General features: G+C 42.0%; 1 protein-coding gene across 1 annotated transcript in view; it reads left to right on the forward strand.

Moving 5' to 3' along the window:
• opn5 (opsin 5) overlaps window positions 1-26,859 on the forward strand; it is a 54,428-nt gene that overhangs the window by 24,249 nt on the left and 3,320 nt on the right. Inside the window, exons 2-5 of the mRNA XM_084081875.1 lie at window positions 7,819-7,977; window positions 15,796-15,915; window positions 24,341-24,511; window positions 25,122-25,456. Coding sequence (XP_083938001.1) covers window positions 7,851-7,977; window positions 15,796-15,915; window positions 24,341-24,511; window positions 25,122-25,456 — 753 coding nt within the window. The 5' untranslated portion in view covers window positions 7,819-7,850. The remainder of the gene's footprint in view (window positions 1-7,818; window positions 7,978-15,795; window positions 15,916-24,340; window positions 24,512-25,121; window positions 25,457-26,859) is intronic.

Genomic DNA, 26,859 nt, shown 5'->3' on the forward strand with positions numbered 1-26,859 from the left:
TTTTCTCTCTCTCTCTCTCTCTCTCTCTCTCTCTCTATCTCTATCTCTATCTCTATCTCTATCTCTATCTCTATCTCTATCTCTATCTCTATCTCTCTCTCTATCTCTATCTCTATCTCTCTCTCTCTCTCTCTCTCTCTCTCTCTCTCTCTGAGGGTTAGCCAGAGCTGAGTGGTTAGTGAGCCAGCCTAGAGAGCCAGAGGCTCTGGTTGACCCAGGTACGATTCCAGGCCAGGTCAGCAAATGTGTCGATGAAATTAAATTTGTCCCTGAGCAAGACTCTTAACCCCTAATTGCTCACAGGACCTCATTGGAAACAAGACCGCAAGGACTTTCATGAACTGACCTGTTAAAGGAATTATCATTTCTCTTTCTCTCTCCTGGCCCCGTATTATCGCTGCTTGCAGCTATATTTCCATTTCTTCTTCTTCTTCTTCTTCTGCCGTTTTTGCCAGTTCTGGCTGAACCGTGCATACGCTTTTTATGAAACTCGACCATATGATAGATGGTCATGAAAAACGATCAAAAAATAAATCTCACAATCTTTCGTCAAAAGGTGGCGCTATAGCACTCAGTTGAAAATGCCAACTTTGAACAGGTACAACTCATGCCCTGTTTTACCTACAGCCATAAAACTTCAATACACACATGCGTCTCCTCATGATGAACAACTTTCACACTCTGACTTTTGACCTCTGACCTTTAGATCTCCCACCATTTCGAATTATATGAAAAACAGTTAAAACCTATCTCCTCCTGGGATTTTTGAGTAATCTGCACAAAACTTTTTACACATGAACTTTGGACCTATACCAAAAAACGTTTGCAAAATATCTTCCATAAGTGAAAAAATGAAGCTTTAATGAGCCAATGAATATTGCAGTTTTATGACAATTATTCATCTGCCCCTAACACATACATGCAGACTTACCATTCTTTGAAACTTTGCAGAAATGTAAAGGGCCATTCCAAATATCACTGAAACCAATCTTACTCCAATTGGTCAAACGGGGGCGCTATAGCAATTTTTTGAAAATTGAAACTTTAAACAGGCAAAAGTCATGCCTCGTTTGGCCGACAGCCATTAGACCTGCTTACACATGTGCCTTGACTAATGAGGAACACATCTATCACGTTGACCAGTAAGCACCGCCCTTAGATTGTCCGCAATCTTGAGCAGTTTGAAAAACACTTAAACCCAGGATTTTTCAGCTATTTGCGTGAAACTGTATCATCTGTGTGATCTCCTTTCACAGGTTCTTGTCTGTTGGTGGCTTCTCGCTTAAATGTGTGCCCCACAACCTGAAGGTCACCAGTTCAAGCCTCACTTGGTGCAGACTTCATCTAAGTTGCATTTCACACAACATGACTATCAATGAATACATCTGCAATTGTTAAAGATAACATGAACTACTTAATTGAGTGTTTTTTACATACAGCTGATCTACAATCTCACAACTTTTCAGATAGCAATGAGAGTATGTTTTTTCAATGTATAACATACTTCATTGTGAAAATAGCCGATGTACAATCTGACAACTTTTAATGGTTTGTGAGTTTGTAGATCGGCTACTTTCACTAGTTTTGCTTCTGAGTAGATGTACAATTTCTTAATTGGTAAATGGTTTGTGAATGAGTGATCTTAGTGTTAGTGAAACAGGGGCTTGGGTCATGACAGAAGGCAAGAGTTTGTGATCCTCAACAGACAATATCAGCCTGGACAAAGCTATAGCACTATAGGTAGTGTTGCAGCTACCCAAAGGTGTCTCATGACAGCAAGGTAGCCGGTTCAAGCCTCACTTGATGCAGACTCATTTAAGTTGAATTGCAAAAAACATGACTCAATCTATTCCGTTTCCATGGCTCTCTCTCTTCAATCTATTCCGTTTCCATGTCTCTGTCTCTTCAATCTATTCCGTTTCCATGGCTCTCTCTCTTCAATCTATTCCGTTTCCATGTCTCTGTCTCTTCAATCTATTCCGTTTCTATCTTCAATCTATTCCGTTTCCATGTCTCTGTCTCTTCAATCTATTCCGTTTCTATCTTCAATCTATTCCGTTTCCATGTCTCAGTCTCTTCAATCTATTCCCTCTCTCTCTCTCTCTCTCTCTCTCTCTCTCTCTCTCTCTCTCTCTCTCTCTCTCTCTCTCTCTCTCTCTCTCTCTCTCTCTCTCTCTCTCTCTCTCTCTCTCTCTCTCTCTCTCTCTCTCTCTCTCTTTCTCTCTGAGGGTCGGCCATAGCTGAGTGGTTAGTGAGCCCGCCTAGGGAGCCAGAGGCTCTGGTTGACCCAGGTACGATTCCAGGCCAGGTCAGCAAATGTGTCGATGAAATGAAATTTGTCCCTGAGCAAGACTCTTAACCCCTAATTGCTCACAGGCCCTCATTGGAAACAAGACCGCAAGGACTTTCATGAACTGACCTGTTAAAGGAATGATCATTTCTCTTTCTCTCTCCTGGCCCCGTATTATCGCTGCTTGCAGCTATATTTAGCTTTTTATTTTGCTGTTTTTTTTTTGTTGCGGTGCTGGTACCCCTGGGCCAGGGTCGTAACAGTGACTCTGAAGAATATGAAGCTACGGACGCTCTCTACTGCAACTCCATTTACCCAGAGGAGCATACAGTACATGTGACCTCCTCCTCGCTGTGTCCTGAACTCCACAATCACCTCTGTTGTCTCTCTGGTGTTGAGAGCGAGGTTGCTGTCCCTGGCATCACCTCACCAGGGATTCAAACTCCTGTGTCTAGGCTGCCTAATATTCACCATCACAGTGATCAGGCCGATGACTGTGGTGTCATCTGCAAACATATTAACCCATTGAGACCGGGAAAGCATCTGTGTCATTTTAGATTTCTTTGGCTATTTTAGAAAAATCGTGAAAATGTGTGCAAATCTTTGAATATAAATATTTTTTAAAGCAAACATTTTTAACTAAAATCTTAGCTTCTGGGGGGGTCCCTTGAACAACATATGTTGAGATGGGGGTCCATGGCCAAATACATATCATTTTGGGGGTCCTTGACATGAAAAAAAATTGAGAACCACTGATATAGCAACATAAGTTTTTTTTTTTTAACTGTTAGGATTTAGAAGACATTTGTAGAATCCCCAGAAGCAAATATTTGAGTGTGTTATATGTTCGCTTTAAAAAAATATATATTCAAAGATTTGCACAAATCTTCACTATGAGCACTATGAGCTTGTATGTCTGCTATTTTTTTAATAGCCAAAGAAATGACACAGACACTTTCCCGGTCTTAATGGATTAATGATGGTGTTGGAGCTGTGTGTGGCCGTGCCGTCGTGGGTGAACAGGGAGTGCGGGAGGTGGCTGAGCACACAGCCCAGGGGTACCCTGGTGTTTACGGTCAGATTTGAGAAGGTGGTGGTGTCCACTCTGGCCACCTGGGACGTCCAGGGTCCAGGATGTCCAGGATCCAGGACGTCCAGGGTCCAGGACGTCCAGGATCCAGGACGTCCAGGGTCCAGTTGCAGCGGGAGGCGTTTATTCCCAGGACCCGGGCTTACTGGAGGGCACCGTGGCTCTTGAATGCTGAACTGGTCTGCTTCTATGGGAAAGCCGTTCTGAGGTAGATAATAATGTTCACACCATCTATAGGAGTAGAGTTCAAAAGTTTAGATTGGATTAGGGAACAACAAAGGGAGGAAGAAGTGGGAGGTAAAGCTAATTTAGTGGACGTGGCTTCAGAAAACCTTCCTGTTTAGGAAGGTTTTTGGCTTCCTTCACTTTGGGACAAAACAGCAATTTCCCAGAGATAGTTTTTTTTTAAGGTTTAGTCAACTACACTGGACACAGACAGCAAGTCCTGCTATAAGACGGAGTCAAATAAACAATTGTGGTGAGTTAAATGGTCAACGTTTTTGTTGTTTATTTGGTTTGATTTCTTACCTCTTTACTAAGTGCACTGCCATTGTGGTATATGTTTTATACTTCGCTTTTGCTATAGCTTGTCGTGGCACTGCCCCTCTTTTTCTGCATGGAATGCAAACAATGCCACACAAACAGTGTAGCTGCAAATGTTGAAAATGTGTGTATTGCAGTACAGTCCAGTGTCCAATGGAATGGCAAATTCAACCTGTGAAATCCTGCTTGCAATATGTTATTGATTGTTTTGAAGTCAATTTCCCGCCCACACAAATCAATGGGAAAATGTTAGAGACTACAGGTCTTTGCAAGTGTTTCTGTGTGTATGTGTTGCGTGGTGAAGAATGTCATTATTCATTGAAAAGCCAGTGCCTGGACTGAGAAAACCAGGTCTGGCGCACGATTGTTTTAGTTCCTTCATCCGTGGTTCTGTTTAAACCAGCAAACCTCATGTTCACTTGCTTGCTTATACCAGCAGTTCTCAAAATGTTTCATGTCAAGGACAAAGTATTTGGCCATGGACATGGATATCTGAAAATATTTTGTGCCAGTGGCCCCCATACAAGATTTGTGTGATGAAAATGTATCCAAAAACATTCCAAAAAAAAGATCACGATGTTTTGAAAATAGCAGATCCAGAAGCTCACAAGCTTGTAGATCGACTATTTTCAAATAGCTCTGTATATTTATGTTAAAGTGGTTAAACTCATTTTGATTTATACTGGTTTATTATACTATGTCAGTGGTTTAGTATCAGGTTGAGCTTGCACTGACTGCAGTATACGTCCAAACTGTTTTAAAATACTTGAAATGCTTCATTTGGCATATGCACCATAATTACATTAGATGTTTAAACGCCAATAACTAAATAAGGGGGAAATTATTTAAAAAAAATGATTAGGCAACAGTTATCCTTATTCTTTCTCTGGGTTCACTGTGTTGGTACTTCCTGAGGTGTACACTACTATTACGCCCAATTGATGTTTATTGTAGGATGGTGTCCGGCGCCAAAAATATAGTAGTTCACAAAGAAATCGTTGTTTGACCTTCACTTTCCAAGAAGCTTCCAGGAAGTCCTGTCCTTCCTTAGTGCATGGTAGCTTCCTGATCACTATCAAACTCCTGAGGCTCCCAAATATGTGATTCCTGTTAATGAAGGCCCGGTAACACGACTTCAAAGTAGAAGTCTTATCACAATATATTTAGCCAATACTCAATGTCTAAATATTGTGACATTTTCTCTAACTTAATCATGCAACACAATAGTGTGCCTCCATGTTATATACAGCAGTGGTTCTCAACCTTCATGGTGTATATACTATACTTCTTATTTATTGATATCACAATGAACACAATAGCAATAAAGTCCTAGTGTTTTGCCAATTATGTGGGGGCCCACTTGCAATATCCTCACGTACCGCCAGTGGGTCCCGGCCCACAGCTTGAGAACCGTTGATGATATAGTACAGTACTGTGTAGAGGAGAAATAGAGACCAAACTAACACTTTGACTAAAACATTAACAGACAAACAAAAAACAACACTTTGAACTTTCGAACTTTCTGCAGCAACACAGGAAGGAAATACGTGCCGTTTCACCACTAAACCACTTAACCACTTAACCCCAAATGTTTCACAATTATCTGGAAAATGGCCAATCTGGGGTGACCCGGTTGCAGCGATGGACAGTATCGAATACATTTACTTGAGTAAATGTTTCGAGCATCTGTACAATATAAATTTGACGGTGCAACTTTCACTTGTAGTTGAGTAATATTAGAGCAGGAGTAAATAGAGCGTCGCAGTTCCCGCCCACTTCCAGTTGCCGGAAGTAAATACTCAATGCATTTTTCCCATTGACTTTTCCGAAAATATTTATATAAATTAATTTAAGCCTAGAATCAAGCTATCCAGGATCCTGGTGAATCATGACCATAAAACGTTTGATTCTGTGAAAAAACTTTTTTGAAAACGGCAAAACAAAGGGTATTTATTAAACATAGTATATCATATCATTAAATATAAAATTTTAAAAATCACAGAAAAAAAGGTTTTATGGTCATGATTCACCAGAATCCTGGATGGCTTGATTCTAGGCTTAAATTCATTGATATAAATATTTTTGGAAAAGTCAATGGGAAAAATGCATTGAGTATTTACTTCCGGCACCCGGATTCTGCGCAACTGCGATGCTCTATACTTTGACTCAAGTACTGGGGTTGAGTACTTTGTACACCACTGCCCGATAGTTGAATGGTTAGGGCGCATACCATTTAGATTCCTTTCTGGCAGTCTTGCCAGATTGTGCGAGAGAAACAAGGTCTATGAAAACAAGCCCAAAAGAAGCGACAGGCCGCATGAGTTAATATAGCATCAAAATCTGTTTACTTGAGCCATAGACATCGGTTATTTTTAAATAACGTGTCACAATGCGACATGTTTTTAGCTTCCAAAATTCTTGAACTATTTTGAATATTTTTGAAACATTTTAACAACACAAATCTCGTATGGGGGGTCCCTGGCACAAAACCTTTTCAGATGGGATACCTTGGACAAATACATATTAATCTGGGGGTCCTTGACATGAAAATGTTTGAGAAAAACTGGTTTAAACAACATTAGGAAGCAAGCCCAAATAAGCAACTACACTTCAGAAACAAGCCCAAAAAACTCCAACCGGCAACTACTAATATTTACAAGCGACTTTATTGAAAAACAAGCCCAAAGTGGCTTGTATAATAAGCGGACAAGGCAACATTTCTGGCTGTTTGGACCATTTGCTCCATGTCACTCCGCTGCTCTTTCTCCGTGTTTCATGTATCGAAAAAAAAACCCAACGAAAATAGCCGATTTCTTAGCCTATATTGATAAAAAAAAAGTGGATGCCACGATTAAAGTGGTCAAGGACTGCCATCACTTCTCTGGTCGCTCAGTATACAGTGAATTCCTCTATGTTTCTGTCTGACGTAGTATGTCTGACTCTCTGTGCCACTGTTTGTATGTTTATGTCGGACTATGTTTACTCTAATAATCTAAACTGAAATCTAGGTGTGTGTGTGTGTGTGTGTGTGTGTGTGTGTGTGTGTGTGTGTGTGTGTGTGTGTGTGTGTGTGTGTGTGTGTGTGTGTGTGTGTGTGTGCGTGCGTGCGTGCGTGCGTGTGCGCGCGTGCGCGCGCGTGCGCGCGTGCGTCACACACTATGTTACTGTGTGTGTTTGTATAGTGTGTTTGTTTCTGTGCCTTTGTGTAACTCTGTACCCCTGTGAATGTATTGCTATTGCATAATGTGAGGCAGGCATGGCTGGATGGATGGTTGGGACAGTAGCTGAATGGATAGTGTGCTGAACACGTAATAGCAATGTCCTGGCTTTGAGTTTGGCTACAGCCTACATAACTGTATTGTCCAGTATGTCCTTCACCTCTCTCGGTGCTGAGCTGCATACATTGTTCCATCCACCTATTTAAGGAACCTCTGCGACTACGTGTCTGTCTGACTGTCCTTCGCATATGCTGGGAACCATTTATCCAATCAACGTAGGCATGATTTGAATAGGCAATGCACTACTTTAAATAAAATAAATAAATACAATTGCTTCTGTGTGTGTACCGTATGTGTGTGTATGCGGGCATTTGTGCATGCAGAAATGGTGTTCAAATTTGTGGAGGGAAAAGACAAAGTGCAATCAGTGCTTAAAAGAAGTTGCAGTCTAAATCCCACAGGCTCATCATAAGACGAAGGACATGATGCTCTCTCACGGCCAGACAGAGAAAGCTTTATTGATGACGTTTCGGCGTCACGACCATCATGATTCATCATCCATTTAACAAAGGTTGAAACCTCATCAGTAAACTGCTATCCGTTTGGCCTTGGGAGAGTGTGAAAGTGAGTGGAGGCGGCTGCCTTGTTTAATTGTTTACTGTTGTCACCCTCCACAGAAAGCCTCTGATGCTCCCCACCAGCGGCTCTGATGGAGAACAAGACCTGGCCTCATGCAGCAGCCTATGTCCCTCACTACCTCCTGACCAAGGACCCCTTCGCCTCCAAACTCTCCAACGAGGCAGACATTGTAGCAGCTGTGTACATTTGCATCATAGGTCAGTGAACCAGAGCGCCAGCCGTCGACAGAGCGCTGAAAGAGATTTCTGAAGGGTTCTTAAAGGGAGTTCTCTAGTGTTGCACGAACCGTCTGGCCATGCATGTGGCCAGTGCGTAGCCTTGTGTGTTTTGAATAAGTCTATAAGTCTTGTTAACAAGACTGACGGTAGAATAAGCAATTCAGCTATGTTTTTCTCTGTTTGGTAAAGTCACCAAACTTCACATTTACGTTGCCATAGAAATGGATTGAAAGTTTGATTAGGTTGGGTTCTAGTAGATGTCTAGCAGGCATTGCAACATGGCTACCACTATACCTGTCTTTAAAAAGGGTGGGCTGCATATTTGACGTTCTCTGTGGCCGTGTTGGTAATTTTGTATTCATTTAGTTCCACTAAGTAATTCCAGAGATCTTTGTAGAAAGGGAGAAGTTGCATATTATGGTGTTGTAAACTGATGACTCACAGCGATCAGGCACCAGTTGGCCTTTACAGGATGCCAGGAGCATATATAGCTGTTGGAGGCTGAGGAGCATAGACAGAGAATTTCTGGAACAGGCAGATGGATCAAAATCTTTATGCGTGTCAAGGGGGATCATGGTGGCATCAACCCAAAATTATTTTTCCCACAAGCCCCATAGTTGGATTGAAGACCATGTTTTCACTGGGATGTGTTCCGCTTTTAAAGAAGTGGCTCTCAGCTCTCAAAGTTCATGTATCAGGCTTCCACTTAGCGTGGGAAGTACTGGGAACCCTTAACACAAAATGAAAACAAAACAAAGCTGTTTTTTCCTTGAAGAGTTAAAGTATTGTAGTGTTTCTTGAAGTAAACTTAGCTTAATACTGTATATTTGCTTTTTTCTTTTGCCAATATTTATTAAAAAACAGTTCTACAGGAATGCAAATTCCTGTAGAACTGCATGCAAATAATGACTTCTGACATTACACATTTTATGTCTGCAACCATTTTGTCAAATAATAATAATATTATTAATATTATTAATAATAATGATAATAATAATAGCCAAGTGGTTCGGGTGCATACCACATGGGCAGAATGCCCTTAATAGTTAGTCCCCAGTTTGATTACCGTTTTGCTGAAAATCATTCCCCTATCTCTATCTGCTTTCAAAATGCCCCAAACCATAACTTGTAACCATAACTTGTACAAAATGTATTAATTAATGAAAATATATTTTATATATATATATATATATATATTTTTTTTTTTTTTTTTTTTTTTTTTTTTTTTATTTACCCAGGGTAGTAGCTGAGCACAAGTGCTCATTTTCAGCAACGCCCTGCACATAGAAACACACAGACAGACAGACACATTAAAACCTGGGAGCTGACTAGTACAACCACAGTCTTATACTGTTGGCCACTACGCAGCTCCACTGGAGCAGTTGGGGTTCAGTGCCTTGCTCAAGGGCACTTCAGTGGTGTTGGGGAAGTGGTGAACATTCACTTCCCCACCCAGACTTTTCCTGCCGGTCGGGGATTCGAACCGGCAACCTTCCGGCGACGCGGGCGCTCCTCTAACCTTTAGGCCACCACTGCCCCAAATATATCTATCTATCTATCTATCTATCTATCTATCTATCTATCTATCTACTTACTACTACTACTACTACTACTACTACTACTACTACTACTACTACTACTACTACTACTACTACTACTACTACTACTACTACTACTACTACTACTACTACTACTACTACTACTACTACTACTACTACTACTACTAATAATAATAATAATAATAATAATTCATATTGAAATCTATCTATTGATCAAATAAACTCAAGATAATAGCAGCCATGATGTTGCAGAGCCCTATAATCTTTCCAATAGTGGCTCGCTGAAGCCTGCATTTTCAATGTACGTTTGTACTTAACATGAGATCAGGAAGTTTATACCCGTGGAATTACATTAATACCACACATAATAATACCACCATGGTGGGGTAAGCCTTCACAGACTGATCAGAATTCACAAGAAGGCCATATGGCTTGTGTTTATCTCACCATCAAAGATGTTCTTGTGTTCCTCTCTCGGTGGTGATGCACTATCAAGTACATTTTGTTGTACTTTTTCCTTTTTATTCTTTTTTACAGTATTATAAAGCTACTTTTGACAGAGATTTTTGTAATGTTTTTTTTCTGGACCTGTTTTGAAATTTTAATTTAATTTAAATACTTTCTCCCCAATTTATTAATTTTGCCAATTTCTTTTGAGCAATGCACTACACTACTTCATGGTTCATGCATGTTGCCCCCCACAATTGTACTGGGGAGGTATAGAGTGAGTCTATACTATAGGTATTGGGTTGTGACGCACAGTATAGCTACCTGACCATGATATACTGTAACTCCAAATATCAATCATCTTTATCAGTTGCTCCTGTACTCTGTGAGAGGGAGGTGAACAGGGAATGTTGTTTTTAGCACATTAACTAGTCCAAATAAAGTGGGTTCAGCCAATATATCAGAAATGAGTCCCGATACTTATTTTTGTTGCTTATTTATATTACTAAATGCATGCCTACTCATGCATATGAAATGAATGACTAACTAAATGTAATCATCCCACCTGTCCCCTCCAGGAAGTCCACAGCCAAAGTATGTTATATATCCTACATATATATATCCTATCCTATCCTATATCCTTAATGCAGATCACTGTTAGTTTCTGGCCCATGTGTCTGCCCATCATCAGCGAGGCAGCTGTCCGCCACTACAGGAGGTCTCCTTGTCCCCGAGGATGGACATGAATTATGTAAAAGGACTTACAGTAATGAGCTCTGCTACCTTTACTCTGTACATTATGTCTACCTTTCCCTAATGAATCATGGCATTCTTAGTTCTGCCAACCTTGGTGAGACCTGAAGACTTTTGTATTCCTCCACAAATCTCTGCAACTGATTAATTACTCTGTGTTTTTTCCACTGTCTGTTGGCATGGATTATTATTGTTGTTGTTGTAACTGTTGCATTGTACCTCTTGTTGTATCACTGATTGTTATTTCGTGCAGCATTCCTGCACTTGGCACCTCATTACGGGTAGATGTCAGGCAGACTGATAGCACAACCCACAACCACAGCCTCACCTGTGGGAACCCCTTTTAAATGCTTCCACAGCTTTTGTTTGCTATAGGACCTGATGAAGATGTGATTCACATCGAAATGTTATCCCTCTCGGCTGTACTTTGCAGCTTTAAAAAAAATGCAGTTAATATCTCCCGAGTTGCTCCCAGGGCCTCCTAATTACCTTTCTGACTATTAAATGTTGAAGCCCTAAGAGAGCCTTATTCTGTATGTCCAATTCTAGCTTTTCACATCACAAATTCCCTAAACAAACCCTAAAGCCAGCTTAAGAAATGAAGATGGTTAATTAACTGAAAGGACATACTGACTGCAATGTGTGCTAGCGCGAAGTACAAATTACAACAAACTAGACCATACCCGTCCGGGGATATGAGCACCCAAAAGTATGATTTTGGGGACGCACACGCTTGTCTCACGCAACACGATTTGGCAACCCGGTCGCCAGCGACCACAAACGTGCATGCGCACGTACGTGGCTGCGCATATGCATGCACACTTGGCCACGAATGCGCAATAATGTCGATAACTCCGGCCGTAGAGTTAAATAGAGGTTCGGAAAAAGGCTATTAAAACAGCTCGAATTTGGGTAAAGTGAAAAACAGGTGTCAGTGTTCCGTGCACATTCTGATGGTCAATGGCTGTGTGCAAATACAGATCAATTGCTCCAGGCACTGAGGAGAACCGGGCAGAAGAGATTTTGGGGACACACAGAGCCACAGAGCTTTGTAGAATTATAGGATGATTGGTGGAAAAGGTATCAGAGACTAGTCTCCTAAAAAGGGTTCTGAACACAGTCAGTCAATATTTCATTTTAGAATTAACCTCCTCAATCGCTAGTGATCAAAAACATATTTGATGGAGCACACTGGGGGCTCACCTAGTAAGACTGCATACCACATAAATAAGCTATAGTTGTTCTTGCACCTGGCCCGGATTTGTATGTGATCTGAGGCTCTTTGCTGCATGTCATCCCCTCTCTCCCTCCCACCTTTCCTGTGTGTGTGTGTGTGTGTGTGTCTCTCTCTCTCTCTCTCTCTCTCTCTCTCTCTCTCTCTCTCTCTCTCTCTCTCTCTCTCTCTCTCTCTCTCTCTCTCTCTCTCTCTCTCTCTCTCTCTCTCTCTCTCTCTCTCTCTCTCTCTCTCTCTCTCTTTCTCTCACTTTGTCACAATCAAAAATAAAGAAATGCTGAAAAAGTTGATCATATAAATAAAATGATATGATAATAAACTAAACATCTTTGTTAAATTTCAAAACACACACAGGAGTTTTACTCCAGTGACTCCTAAAAAACCGACCTGTCTGTAAACTCAGATCTAGCACATCATGTCCCCGCGGGACCAAGTGTACACTTTGACCCGGTGACCTGGCTGAACATGTAAGTGTCTCGCGGAGGCCCCCTGCATTTTGATGCGTTTGTTCAGGGAGTGATGAGATGTCTGCGTTTAATTCCTCCTCAGCCATGCCGAATCCTTCACAAAGCCTCCTGTCTGCCTGTGTGCATCCCCCTGTTAGCTTCTGCGTAAGAACCCACACACATACAGTTCTGCACTGCGTAGGACATTTGGTTCTCACAGATATGGCAAGAGTACACACACTGAAATAATGTGCTTTGGTGTACATCAAAGCGTTTAGTTCCTGTTACAGAGCTCACACTCTCTTCCTGTTGGTGTCTGTCTGTCTGTCTGTCTGTCTGTCTGTCTGTCTGTCTGTCTGTCTGTCTTTGTGTCTCTTCCTCTGTGTGAGAGTGTCTCCTGATCCTCTCCCATCAGCACGGTGGTGCTGATAAATCTTTAAAACAATAGCGGCTGTGTTATTTATGTTGTCCTGTGCAGGAATGACCATAATAAATACTTTAAAAACACAAACTACACACACACACACACACACACCACACCACACCACACCACACCACACCACACCACACCACACCACACCACGCACACACACACACTCAGACAGTCATATACATACTCATCTATACTGTACACACACACACACACACACACACACACACACACACACACACACACACACACACACACACACACACACACACACACACACACACACACACACACACACACACACACACACACACTCACCCATATGCACACTTGGAAAGGTAGTATACTGTACAAGGACTCCTTGTACTCAACTATAAGAGGAAACAGAACACTAATGTTTCATCTGGTTTGCTAATCACCGGTGCAGTAAGGATGTTAAATATCATACAGTGGAACACTTACCACCCTCTCACTGCCATTGTTTTTAGACAAAAATAGATTTCAGGGCACTTCTTCATAAAGCCAGCTAGGTAGGCGCTCTGCCATAACCATGACATTCACATTACATACATTCTTGAAGAAACAGTCAACTGCCTGTATACAGCCATGTCCAGCATTAAGCATGAAACGTGTTGGCTTGAATGTATTAGTACGCTTATTCTCGCTGCTGAAGAATGGCAGAGCTCGCCTATTTTGCATTTCAGACATTTATCCGACACGTTTATCCAGAATGACTTTGTATTATCACTTATACCAGACATCAACCACAGAATAAGCTTTAATTGTGGGATAAACAAAATTACAAGCGGAAATTGTGTAAAAGACAGATAATAAGAAAATATGGGAGAAAAGAGATGCATAAGAAATAGATATGGTATTAAAAAGGGGATACAAATAATTAGCTACTTATTTCCTAAACTAACGTAGATTTGATTTGTAGTGGCAGTCCCTACGGGAATCTAAATGTGGGTGCATATATCACACACTCTCACACATCTTCCTATAGTTTTCAACCTAAAATGCACACTATTTCCTTTTTTTTGGGTGGGGGGGGGGGGGGATTTCTCCTTTTTATATTGATAGCAACAGTGACAGAGAGACACTGACACTGAGATATTGGGGTGACCCCATAGCCAAATGTTTAGGGCGCATACCACTTGGGTGCAAAATACCTTCTTCAGCATGTCCCCGGTTCCGACTCCCGGCAGGCTGGACTATTGCTGTCCATTCCACTGCTCTCTGTCCGCGTTTCACTATTTAATTTTCATATATTTTGTACCCTCAACATTTACTGTCTTATTGTCAGGGTTTGTGATGCTGACATCATTCTCAACTGAAAAATATGACTCATTGCGTTGATTTTTTTTTTAAATTGCTGGCACAGTATGAACATATTGTTTTATGTCATTGGCACTGAGAGAGTTAAAGACAGACAGAGACACATGGTGTATAAGAAATTCATTTTGGCCTGGTTTTTCCACTTACATTTTTAGAGATACATTTTCTTTAGGAATTACCATACCTCCAATACCCCCCATGCCCCCCCCACACACACACACACTATAATCAGATGTAAAGGAAGACACTATTAATTGTTTTTCGTTTTTTTGCATCTTATGCTAAATTGAAAATTAAATAAATTTTGCATAAGATGCATACAAATGTAGTCCCAATCAGACTTATAATTTATACAGCCGATGAGGAAGATGGCTATGAAACACAAAATTACATTAAGATAGCTGAGGGGTGGGTTTCCAATCCATTTTATTTGGTTTTACTATAACCTTCACATATGTATTGCATGAAGGTGAACTGTGGGCAGGCAATGGCTGCCAAGGTATGTTATTATGTTATATCATGTTGGCCTGCCAGTACTGTACTCCTGAAATTACTATCTATCATTGCTGTGTACAGGCTTTGACTTTTCAAATACATTCTTTTCACCCGCACAACTAAAGACACATTGTTGGAAAGTGAAAAGCAATTTTGTTGTCATTCATGTCAAGTGATGCGTGGTGAGAATTGTGCTGTCACATTCAATGAGCTGAGGTTCTTTCCGTTATTGTGATGACAACCGTGTCCATTTGAAATGGCCATGCAGGCATCTTTTCTTTCTTTCGTTCTTTCTTCTACGCGGCCTTCAAACCAAGTCCTATATTGCTCTGATCAGAGAAATACAATGGTCATGAACTGTTAAACACTGCTGACACTAAGGTCTCAGAGGCCAAGTACAGCTAATTTTCTACTTGCCCACAGGTCTTGCCCACTTGCCCGCAAAGTAAATTGTCCTTTATAACACTACTGTAACGCCCCATATGTGTGCAGTTTAGTTTTTTTACTATTCTCTTGTGTGCCTGTGGCCCCCGGGGGCCCCCAACGTGGCTCCTGGGGGATCACGTGGCCCCTGATGTGACTATTGTCATGGCAGACCCCTGAACAGTGTTTTTGCCAAGTTTCGTGTGGATTGGATCAACGGTGTGCCCTTGGCACTCAGGGGCCCCTGGGTGCCACACATGGCCCCTGGTGTGACTATTGTCATGCCAGACCCCTGAACAGTGTTTTGCCTAGTTTGGTGCGGATTGGAGCAGTGTGGGGGGGGACGACGACTTGTGGTCCCTGGTGTGGCTATTCTGATGGCAGACCCCTGACCAGTTTTTGTGCCATGTATGGTGCTGATCGGAGCAACGGTTACGTTTGTGACGTCCACAGACTACCCATTAGGCAATTTTAATATAGGATAACACATGCAATGGTGACTGATGCACACATCTCTCTCCCTGTGTCCGTCTTTCCTTTGTGTGTTCTTTCTCACTCTCTCTCTCTCTCTCTCTCTCTTTTTCTTTCTCTCTCTCTCTCTCTCTCTCTCTCTCTCTCTCTCTCTCTCTCTCTCTCTCTCTCTCTCTCTCTCTCTCTCTCTCTCTCTTGCAGGAATCATGTCTGCCACGGGGAATGGCTATGTCATCTACATGACCATCAGGCGCAAGACCAAGTTAAAGCCTCCGGAGCTCATGACTGTTAACTTAGCCATCTTTGACTTTGGCATATCAGGTACTGTGGTGTAATGTATTAAGCAATATTTCTTGCTTAATTTGACTTGATAACTTGATATCAACAATTACAATTCATGTTTTGGAAAGCTCGGATTTAGCGCTGTCCACTGTGTTTTAGGGAAGGCTCGAACAGCATTCCTGTGTTAGCTAATCTAAGTGAGAGGGAAGAGTTGTAGGGTTGGAGCATTATGTCTTGAAGGTATGAGGGTGCATGCCTTTGTTTGCCTTGTAGGCCAACACCAGTGTTTTGTCCAGTGTGTGTGCGGGCAGCAAAACCAATGAAGCGAATGGAAAAGGGGAGGAGACGTGTACATTTTGGTTGGTTGGAGGTTGAAGACCAAGCGTGCTATAGCATTCTGGATCATTTATGGCAGACAGTGTCTCTTCTTCAGACTCTGTGCTGATTAAACGTCAGTCACCTTGCATCTATAAAACATTTTTAAGATGATCTGTGTGCTCCAGGTTTTTCCTTTTTGCTTCATGTTTCATTACGTTTATGGTTACAGTATCCTCTCTCCCGTATTGCCCTACCACCACATTTCACAGTGCCGTCCATCAAACCTGTTTGAAACCAGGCTTAGCCAGTGGATGGGTTGTCAAGCAAAAATTATGTATGAAATTCATTATCCTCAAATTGAATATCGCTTTAAATCCTCCCCCACAACAACTAACAAATAATACCATGAAAGATGCCATGAAAGTCATCAAAACCTGACAAGAATGCAAAACTAAACAAATACCAGTGATACATTATAGCCTAATGCAGTGTTTCCCAACCTTTTTGTATTGCTGCTACAATGTTTGAGGAACCAGAACAAAATATTTACTCTCATGTACAAGCTGTAATAAAGAAACCTTGAACATTACAAAATGTCTTTGGCCTACAAATACAGTATATAAACTTGGGTCAGTGCAATGAATGGAGGAGTCTGATTTCACCTTCCCAGAGTAAAACGTCTTTGGTACTAAACCCAATATACTTCTAAAAACACAATATCAAAACATTTATGACAGCACTCACCAAATAACTTTAAAAAGAAAACAAAAGGACAGTGCCTCAGTTTCGCCTATTTATTTTTGGAAACGTGTTTTGCTTTGATGTAATAATAAAGAAACCTGAACCTAACCTCAACAGTTACTTTTTTTTAAATTACAAATTAAACTGTTTTGAAATTACAAGCACATAAAGCACTTGATCTATATAGAAAAAAATCCAATTGTGTACGTACCACAGATGTGTTAATCTTCACATCAATATAAAATTCAACTGTGAACTGATCCTGATAGCATTGTTGTGGACGCATGCACAGTTGCGCACCACAGTGAACCAAACCTCTCTGTGCAAATATTAAATAAACACAGACAAACAGCGCGGAATACGTTGACACACACACACTGGAACGATTTAGAAGCACTTTAAAAGAAAACTAACACTTATGTTGATTTAACGTCTTTTGATGGTAACCAGAAGACTCTGGCACACACGTTCGTCCCCACTTTTTTTTCCACCGACCGCTGGTTCTTGTATTCTTGTATCGGTTTTTCATCACTGGATTTGCGCCCTTCCGACCCACTTTCACCCCTGAGTACCTGCCAGGCGAGTACAGGTGATGGCCCTATGAAGACAAAGCCAATGACCACCGAGGGTCTCGGTGGTCATTGGCTGTGTGCCCGTGACGGACGATGGCTAAAGCCGTATCTATTGCTCTCAGGGGGCTGGTTGGTTTTGTTCTGTTTCTTCGAAATGTTACACGGCACAGCAAGCGATCTCACACGGCACACTAAAGGGCCGCGGAACGGCGGTTGGGAAACGCTGGCCTAATGCACCCTGTTTAGATTGCCTCACAATCCCGAAGGAATAGTAACATAGTTACAGAACATGACGTCTACCATTCCCTCTTACGTTGGAAGACCATTGATCATTTACATCACTGAATGAATGCTGTGAGAGTAGACACATCCAATGAATGATAAAAAGAGGATGAAAAGGTTTCACGGCACACCGTTTGGGAAACATACATACATACTGTACATACATACTGTACATACATGCATACATGCATACATGCATTCAACACAAATTCCTTGCTGAATTCTGTTAGGGATCTGGATGGGTAGGTGGTAGTCACAGTCTGCGGAATCTATGGAAGAACCAGGGAGATTTCCCAGGAGAAGTAGTTGAGACTTAGAGCACTCTTAGAGCTAGTCAATTGCAAGCCTTCAAAGGCTTTTACTAACAAGAGAATTCCAAGGGTGATAGAAAATCAACTGCGATTGAAGAAGGACAATTATACAATCGACATTCGGACAAAGGCAACTGCAAATGACCCTGAGGAATCAATGAAGTTAGATCTAACCTAACCTATATGAATTGAATACACAGGACCACGGTGGTAATACGCCCTCAGGGCCTTTTGTGTCATCCTTTTTAGCACCATTGTATAATCGTACCACTGACTGTACTATTTGCAAATCTGTTAATAAAGTATTCAATCTATCAATCAAAAAAGTCTTAACACAAGTTCTATCCTTGGAACCTCCATGGGGTCTCCATACAAACTACAAACAATTTGCACTGTGCCATTCAGGAGATTAGGCCAGAGATCATTTGTCTTTGTGAGTGATCATGTGAACAAGGCATCTTGTTTCATTTGAGTGCTAGGCTAAAGATAGACAAATATGCTGACTTTGATGTCTTTGTTATTGTGGCCAGAATACCTGTAGACCGCAAATCTACTGTGGCTACACTTACTGTGCTAATTATGTCAGGGCAGGTCACTATTGAAGTAAGAATGAATGTGGCGACTGGTAGATTAATGGTAAAGATGCATGCAGATGCATAAATTGCCATGTTTCCAATAGAAGCAGGCCAAAGTACCCTCCTCTCTGTTTGCCGCTGCCTTTGATTGAGTTACTTTTCTCTTTTCTTTCTCTTCTGCACTGTAATTGTATCTGTTATTTTTTACTTATTTTGTTTTATGCATCCTAATGTCATTTTAAAATTGTGTTTCCTTTGCTTGATATGTTCGATGTAAAGCACATTGAATTGCCTTGTTGAAATGTGCTAAACAAATAAAATTGCCTTGCCTTGCCAAAGTACTGTAAATGTTTATGTTTGACAGTCTTTTGTGAAACAAAGACATCAACAGAACCTGAAAGGTGCTATTAATATCTCTGTTATTTGTGTGTGTGTGTGTGTGTGTGTGTGTGTGTGTGTGTGTGTGTGTGTGTGTGTGTGTGTGTGTGTGTGTGTGTGTGTGTGTGTGTGTGTGTGTGTGTGTGTGTGTGTGTGTGTGTGTGTGTGTGTGTGTGTGTGTGTGTGAGTGAGAGAAACAAAGACATCAACAGAACCTGAAAGGTGCTATTAATATCTCTGTTATTTGAAAGGTTTCATTCCAGTAGGATATTGTGATGGCCCTTCTGCTGTGCGTGTGTGCGACTGTGCGTGTGGTCATTTAGGTGCCTGTTGGGCAGAGCTGATTAATGCAACTGGCAGCACCTGACCAGTCCCCCAGGGCTATTCAAGACCTTGTTGTTTCACCTTGCATTTGAAAACCGTGCGTCAGTCTCCACTTTTTATGTGCGAGGGGACCTGGGTTCACATCCTGGACATGCCTCCAATTTGTCAACAAGAAGGCTAATGAGTTACAAAAAAGGAGAGAGACACTGTTTTCAAATGTAAGGTTCACAAATGTATTATTAAAATAAATTAATCAAAACAGGTGCCTTTTTGTTTAGGCAGTGGGTGCTCAGCTATAGATATAACTAGGTTCAAATACCACCAAAGTGGAAAAAGAGGCGTTCCAAAATTAAGGATGCAAGACTTGCTCAGATAAACATTATTTATTGAGACCGCATGACACGTTTCGAAACGTGTCAAGCGGTCTCAATAAATAATGTTTATCTGTCAGCGGACGGTGTATGCAAGGTGTTGTAAGATGGGGAACATAGATCAAGCTGCCGAAGCTGTCCAAACAAAAAGAGAGCTGGTTAAACAGAGAAAGGAAAAGAAAGGGAAGAAATTGTAACAGCCAGTCCCATATACCCCTGGTAGACTGGCCAGGTGATGCCAGTTCGCAGGCACGCACGCACGCACACAGCAGCAGTGCCATAACAGTTATTCGTTGCCACTGTAAAAAATGCTTGCTCAAGTATGTATGTATGTAAAGTGTCATACATATATACTGTACGCATGCACACGCACACGCACACGCACACGCACACGCACACACACACACACACACACACACACACACACACACACACACACACACACACACACACACACACACACACACACACACAGCAGGAGTGTCATAACAGTTATTCGTTGCCACTGTAAAAATTGTTTGCTCAAGTATGTATGTATGTAAAGTGTCTTGAAAAAAACACATACTCTTAGAAAATGTATTACACAACATCAAAACAAATTATCATGTTTTAGAAAGAGCTACAATTGTAGGTTATGTCCTTTTCTGTACATGCTACTGAAAAGTGTTATCCCTGGAGTTGAGGAGCATTTTAAGTGTCTACCAGAGTTTCCTTCAATGTGATAGATAAGGACTTGGTCCTCTGTTGCCACTGTGTGGCAAAAGGAAGAACAACATTCCCTCTCATCAAAGTAATGCTCTTGTACCTGGACACCAGCTAGAACTATCAAGCACATGGGCGCACATACTTATGGTGGTGTGGGTTATAACACTAATAAGCTATTTGTTTAGCACTTTTTAAAAAAGAGTGAAAACATTACTTCACATAGCAGTTGCTCACACAATATTTGTGTGAGAAACGTAATAAAACAGCATCAAAGTATTAAAGTGTTCAAGAAACATGATTAGAAAGGGGTGCTCTGCAGAGCCAGGCGACCTACACAGGGCTGTGTAAAGTATTTTTCACACTGCATAGTATACTAGCGTTGCCTGTACTTGAATAATAACAATAATAACTAGAAAAAGTGCATGCTCCTCGGAGCACAGGTCTCCGCCAGGTCAGGTAGGTTATTGTGGGCCAGCAATGTTTGAAATGCGCCAATCAGGATGGAATATGAAAAATCGGACGATCCGTCTTGGCCACATGACTATAGAGATAATGTGTACTGATTTGTGTGATGGACAAAATCTGTTGTTGGAGTAATATCTAAAAATATGTTTAGCAAAAATCGGCCTCTAGGTGGCGCTATAACAGGACAATGTGAAAAGGGTGGCATGTGTTCCTCGACCTAGTGGGAATGTGCGTTCAAAGTTTCACGGCAATCGCATGCTGCGTTTATGATTTTTTAGTTTTTTGTTCAAAACAAGCCACTACTGCAAACTTTAGATGCCAATCTTATCCAATCAGGATGGATTATGAAAACAGATTGGACAGATCCGTGTTGATCACATGACTATAGAGATAATGTGTAGCGATTTGCGTGATGTTTGGACAAAATCTGTATGAGTAATATCAAGAAATGTGTTTTGCAAAAATTGCAAAAGGCTGATGTGAAAAATGCAGAGCAGAGGTTTAATTTCATTTTCATAGGGAGTGTGCATGCAAAGTGTCACGCAGATCGGTCCAGTTACAGGTAAAAACGCCAATCAGCCTGTTATAGCGCCATTAGAAGTCATTAAAAAATGTAGGTTGGCATTTCTTCCTTGGCCTAGTGGCAATGTGGGTGCGGAGTCTCACGGCAATCGGCGATTCATGATTTGAGGCATTTTGTTCAAAACTGTTCAAAACGAACCACTCGTATCCTGCAAACTTAGCCAATCAGGATGGAATATGAAAAATCTGAAAGACCCGTTTGGTTTAATGACTATAGAGATACTGTGTAAATGTGGGGCAGGTTCTGCTCTGGCATGCAGTGATTGTGCGTGCGTGCACAGTTTCGCTGGGATGGGGCCAACGGCGCCGGAGATTGGCTGTTCACAGACGGACGGACGGACGGACAGGGTGCAAAACATAGTCTCGGCCATGCCTTCAGCCTGGCGGAGACAATAATACGTAGCAGTAGTAGTAGTAGAAGATGCAGGCCGGGGGTCAAATATTTCCACAAATTGCTACAAAATCTGTGATAGCTATAGTCATTTTGAGGATAAACAATAAGTTGAAGGGTACATTTTGGTCTGATAATGCTGTACCATGCATGTTCAAATCATGTACTGTATACTTAACATGCAGTGCCCAATGGACCTGTGGGATTGCATTTATTCCAGTCTGTAGCGAGACGGAGACAGAGGAAAGATAGGATTAGCATAAAGATTAACAACTTTGTGTGTATTTATGGATTGTGTGTGTGTGTGTGTGCGTGCGTGTGTGGGTGCATGTATATGTGTAGAGGGTGTTATCATGCCTCTCACATGCGATCCGCCCTCCATCCAGCTTGGAGGCCGGTGATTGTTTACTTAATTGTTTACTTAACTTGTTTGCTCCTGCCACTGGCCAGGCGCGCGTGTGTGTGTGTGTGTGTGTGTGTGTGTGTGTGTGTGTGTGTGTGTGTGTGTGTGTGTGTGTGTGTGTGTGTGTGTGTGTGTGTGTGTGTGTGTGTGTGTGTGTGTGTGTGTGGGGGCTGCTGCTGTGTACTTGTGATGCTCATATGACCTGTGTTGCAGTGTAGGTCTCACACTGGTCTGGAAAACAACAACACACAAAGTCACGTTCACTATAAAGGGGAAGCAGCAGCTAGCTGTTGGTTTGCAGAGAGGGCTGACATCACAGAGAGGATTGATCTCACATAGAGGATTGATCTTACAGAGAGGATTGATCTTACAGAGAGGACCCAGCTGTACTCGGTTACAGGTGACACAAGACCCTTTTACGAAGCCCTTTGATAATGGTCCCAGCTGCCAGAGTCAAACACCTTACACACCGAACCCACCCGAAAAAGCGCTGTACACACGCTTTATTGTGAGCGCAGGTTTTTGCACGACTGTTGTCGCTAAACCCGGCCACAACAAGAGGTCTGGTCATCTGCATTTCAAGGAGAATTCACGTGGACAAACCTTTTCTCTCCGCCCAGAGCGAAAAATGAAATCTTCACGGAGGTTGCACTGTCAGTGAGACTCATTCATTAACATGGAGCGGAGGAAAAGCAGCATATGTGCGCTTATTTTTGCGCGCCTGGTTGGTTTCTTAAAGATTATCAGATGGCTCTGCTCCTGACAAGCAGTTGTAAGACATTATGAATCTCTGGTCTGAATATCAGAATTTTTGTTGGCCGAAGGAGTGTCCAGACCCCCACCGACAATGAACCAAAATGTCAGATCTGGATAAACCACCAGCAAATTAAGATCACAGAAAGCACCTCTAATTGATGGGATTCCGCAGACATACAAACAGGCAGAGATGGGCAGTTTCTGTTACATATCCCATATAAAATTTGGCTAAAGGGTGTTCGGGAGGGTGAGCCGGCCGGCCACAGGCAGTTAGCCAGACAGACAAATACAGAGATTTCTATATATGGGCATAAAAGGGACACAGACAGACAGACGGATAAAACGGGTGCTCTGACAACTGGTATAAGGGGTATTGTATAACTGAAGGGGATTATGTTCCCAACAGGCATCGTTCCCAATGAGCATCGGTCTAGTTGATATGATTTTGCCCATCTCTTTAAGCATGGAAGAGGACTTCTTGATAGCCTGACTAGTCTACAGCATGTTGTTAGAAGTGTGTGAGGCCCCAAGAACTATAATGATCATCCATCTCTATAAAAACAATAGATAGAAGTCTGATTGCCCCAATTATCAGACATCACCCTGTTCTGAATTGCTGGAAACATTCTGACCAGGGTCATTCTGAGCAGAATTGCCAAAGAATTCCTCCCAGGGTGGTTTCAGGTCTTGGAGGAGATGTTCTTTATCCTGAGGCAGATCCAGGAGAAATTCAGGGAGAAGAACATGAGTCTTCATTCTGCCTTTACTGACCTCATAAAGGTTTCACAAGAGCATATCACATGTAATTAAGGCCGGTACAAGCAGCGTTTCTCAACCTTTTAGACGGTACATTGTACTGGAAGAGGAGAAAGGGACTTTTGTTCTTAGCAGCCAGTGTGACAGAAGAGCATGAGTTTGATATGTGGGAAAGGCCAGCAAGTTCAGCTTTGAATTAATTAATTAATTTGATTATGTAAAAAAAAAGAAAAACATATCACTTGCACTGCAGCCATTACCTACAGTACAGTCCATTAAAAATCACAGAAGATTCAAAGCACAATAAAGCCCATGGGCTTAACCTTTGGTCATTCTCAGCTGCGGTGCTCATGCAAATGTTATATATTCAGCAGCTTTGGTTATAATAGAAAATGAATCTATGTATATATTTATTATAATATAAATGCTGACAAAGTAAATCAAGTTATGAGCTTCTACTAAAGCTACAAAACAGCCACTCTCTCATTCTCATGCATTTGTGTTTCATTGACTTGTCCTCTCCCTGTCGCCCAGTAACAGGGAAGCCCTTCTTCGTCGTGTCCAGTTTTGCCCATCGCTGGCTCTTTGGCTGGGAGGGCTGCCGTTTCTATGGCTGGGCAGGATTCTTCTTTGGCTGTGGAAGCCTCATCACCATGACAGTAGTCAGCCTGGACCGATACCTCAAGATCTGCCATCTCAGATACGGTAGGTCGGCAGCATTTCCTCAACTTAATTGACCAGGGTGCCTCAGGGGTCTATCCTTGGCTGAATTTGGCTCCCAACTTTTTTTCCGTTCTACACCAAATCTCTTTTGCAGAAAATAGCCACTCTACAAGCTCACAATGCGTTGTGTTGAGACGCATTGTGAGCTTGTAGATCAGCTGTTTTGCCCTGAATGTTTGACGAATGTTCGCCTGTACAGTTCAAGTCGTTAAGATTTTCTTCATTGTACGACTGTGTAGCTTGACAATTCAAAGATATTTAAGATTTATTATAATAATATATAATGAATAATATTTCAACATGTATGCCGATATGCATATGTGTGTGTATCTGAGTGAGTGTCAGTTGGCTATATCTGTCCATGTGTGCGTATACATGTGTCTTTCTACTTCTCTCTCTCTGTTGCTCTCGCTGTCTCCTCTCTCTGACACTGTCTCCGTGTCTCTCTCTGTCTCTGTCTCCATCTCTCTCTCTCTCTCTCCCTCTCTCTCTCTCTCTCTCTCTCTCTCTCTCTCTCTCTCTCTCTCTCTCTCTCTCTCTCTCTCTCTCTCTCTCTCTCTCTCTCTGTCTCTCTGTCTCTCCATGGTGTCAGGCTCGTGGCTGAAGCGTCATCATGCATACCTGTGTTTGGTGTTCATATGGCTGTATGCAGCCTTCTGGGCCACCATGCCCCTGGTGGGGTGGGGCAACTACGCCCCTGAGCCCTTCGGCACCTCCTGCACCTTGGACTGGTGGCTGGCGCAGGCCTCGCTCTCAGGCCAGAGCTTCGTCATGGCCATCCTCTTCTTCTGCCTCGTCCTTCCCACGGGCATCATCGTCTTCTCCTACGTCAGCATCATCCTCAAGGTCAAGTCCTCGGCCAAGGAGATCTCTAACTTTGACGCGCGCATCAAGAACAGCCACGAGCTGGAGATGAAGCTCACCAAGGTGATTTGTTAGCACAGGGGTTCCCAAACCTTTCCACAGGGGTGCTCAACCTTTGGGCCAGGGCCCACTGATGGGCCGTGAGGATACAGCAAGTGGGCCCCCAAATAATTGCCACAGCACTATGATTTTAATGTTTATTATAACTAATATGTTTTTATATTTTATTTTAAAAAGAAAATTATGGTATTTATTTCCTTTAAAGCCTCAAAAATTGTTTTCATTGTTATATCGTTAAATAGGAACGTTGCCATTGATCCAAGACGGAACACAATCGATTGATTGATCATTAAAATAAACATGCTCTGGAAATTCAGGCGGCCCACCCATCTGACCACTTAACACGGCAGCCGAGAGTGGTCAGATGGGTGGGCCGCACACAATTTCAAGATTTTCTAGTGGGCCCTGAACCAGAAAAGGTTGAGAACCACTGCTTTAAAGAAAAATAGCAAAATAGCTGATCTACAAGCTCTATATGATGACATGCCCAAAATGGGATGCCAGGTTGAATGTGGTTAAACTGGCCTAATAATCTCATGAATTGAATTTGAATTGATATTACATTAAAATTACAGTTAGGTACACTTTTTATTTACATGTACAAATAACAAAAATAACAAAATCCATCCACATAGCTTTTTAAAAAGATACAGAATGAAAGTATCCCCTTTCCTTGCACTTTGCATGCCTTATAGACATTTCTTAGGGAAATTATGAGCCACAGAGGTGTTGTTGTGATGTGGAGTGCGACATCTAGTGGCTGAATGTTGTACAGTGATTCCCAACCTGTGGGCCCCCAGGTAATAATTACCGAAACACTAAGACTTTAATGATAGTATGACAAATACTTTTTACTACTACTACTATAGTAGTGATTAAATAGACCGACGCTGACTGGAAACCGGGGTTTTGGTTTGCCCTCAGCCCTCCACTTGTTGATTAAGTACTGGGAGCTGATGGTAGGTGTGGCGCTCCACCTCAGCAATCCATTTCCCAGGGGTCTAGTGCATTGTACCGGGGACAGGTTCCCGCGTGTTATCGGCTGATACCGACAATAAGCCACTCCCGACGTACTTATTAGAGATCATTGGTCAGCCATCGGTGAGATGAGATGCCCCCCATTGTTGAATGCAGTCCATGAGACAGCGCAGAGGCATTGGATAACCATGTGTGTTTAGAACGATTGTGTGTCTAATAATGACAACTGTGAAAGAGAGGACGGACATGCACAGACCAAACCCCAAGTTGGGCAGGTGCTGAGCAAAGACCAGTACAAAATGAAAGAAAGTAAACGCTCGCACACTGCATGACTCCAATTTAAAAACGACTTTGTTGCACCTACTGCTGGTTCTGCTGGCTCTTCATCAGACTGATAAAGAGGGTATAGCTTGAAGCATCACAGCAGC

The sequence above is a fragment of the Gymnoscopelus microlampas genome (genome assembly GCF_963454915.1).
Source record: "Gymnoscopelus microlampas genome assembly, chromosome: 16".
Taxonomy (NCBI): Eukaryota; Metazoa; Chordata; class Actinopteri; order Myctophiformes; family Myctophidae; genus Gymnoscopelus; species Gymnoscopelus microlampas.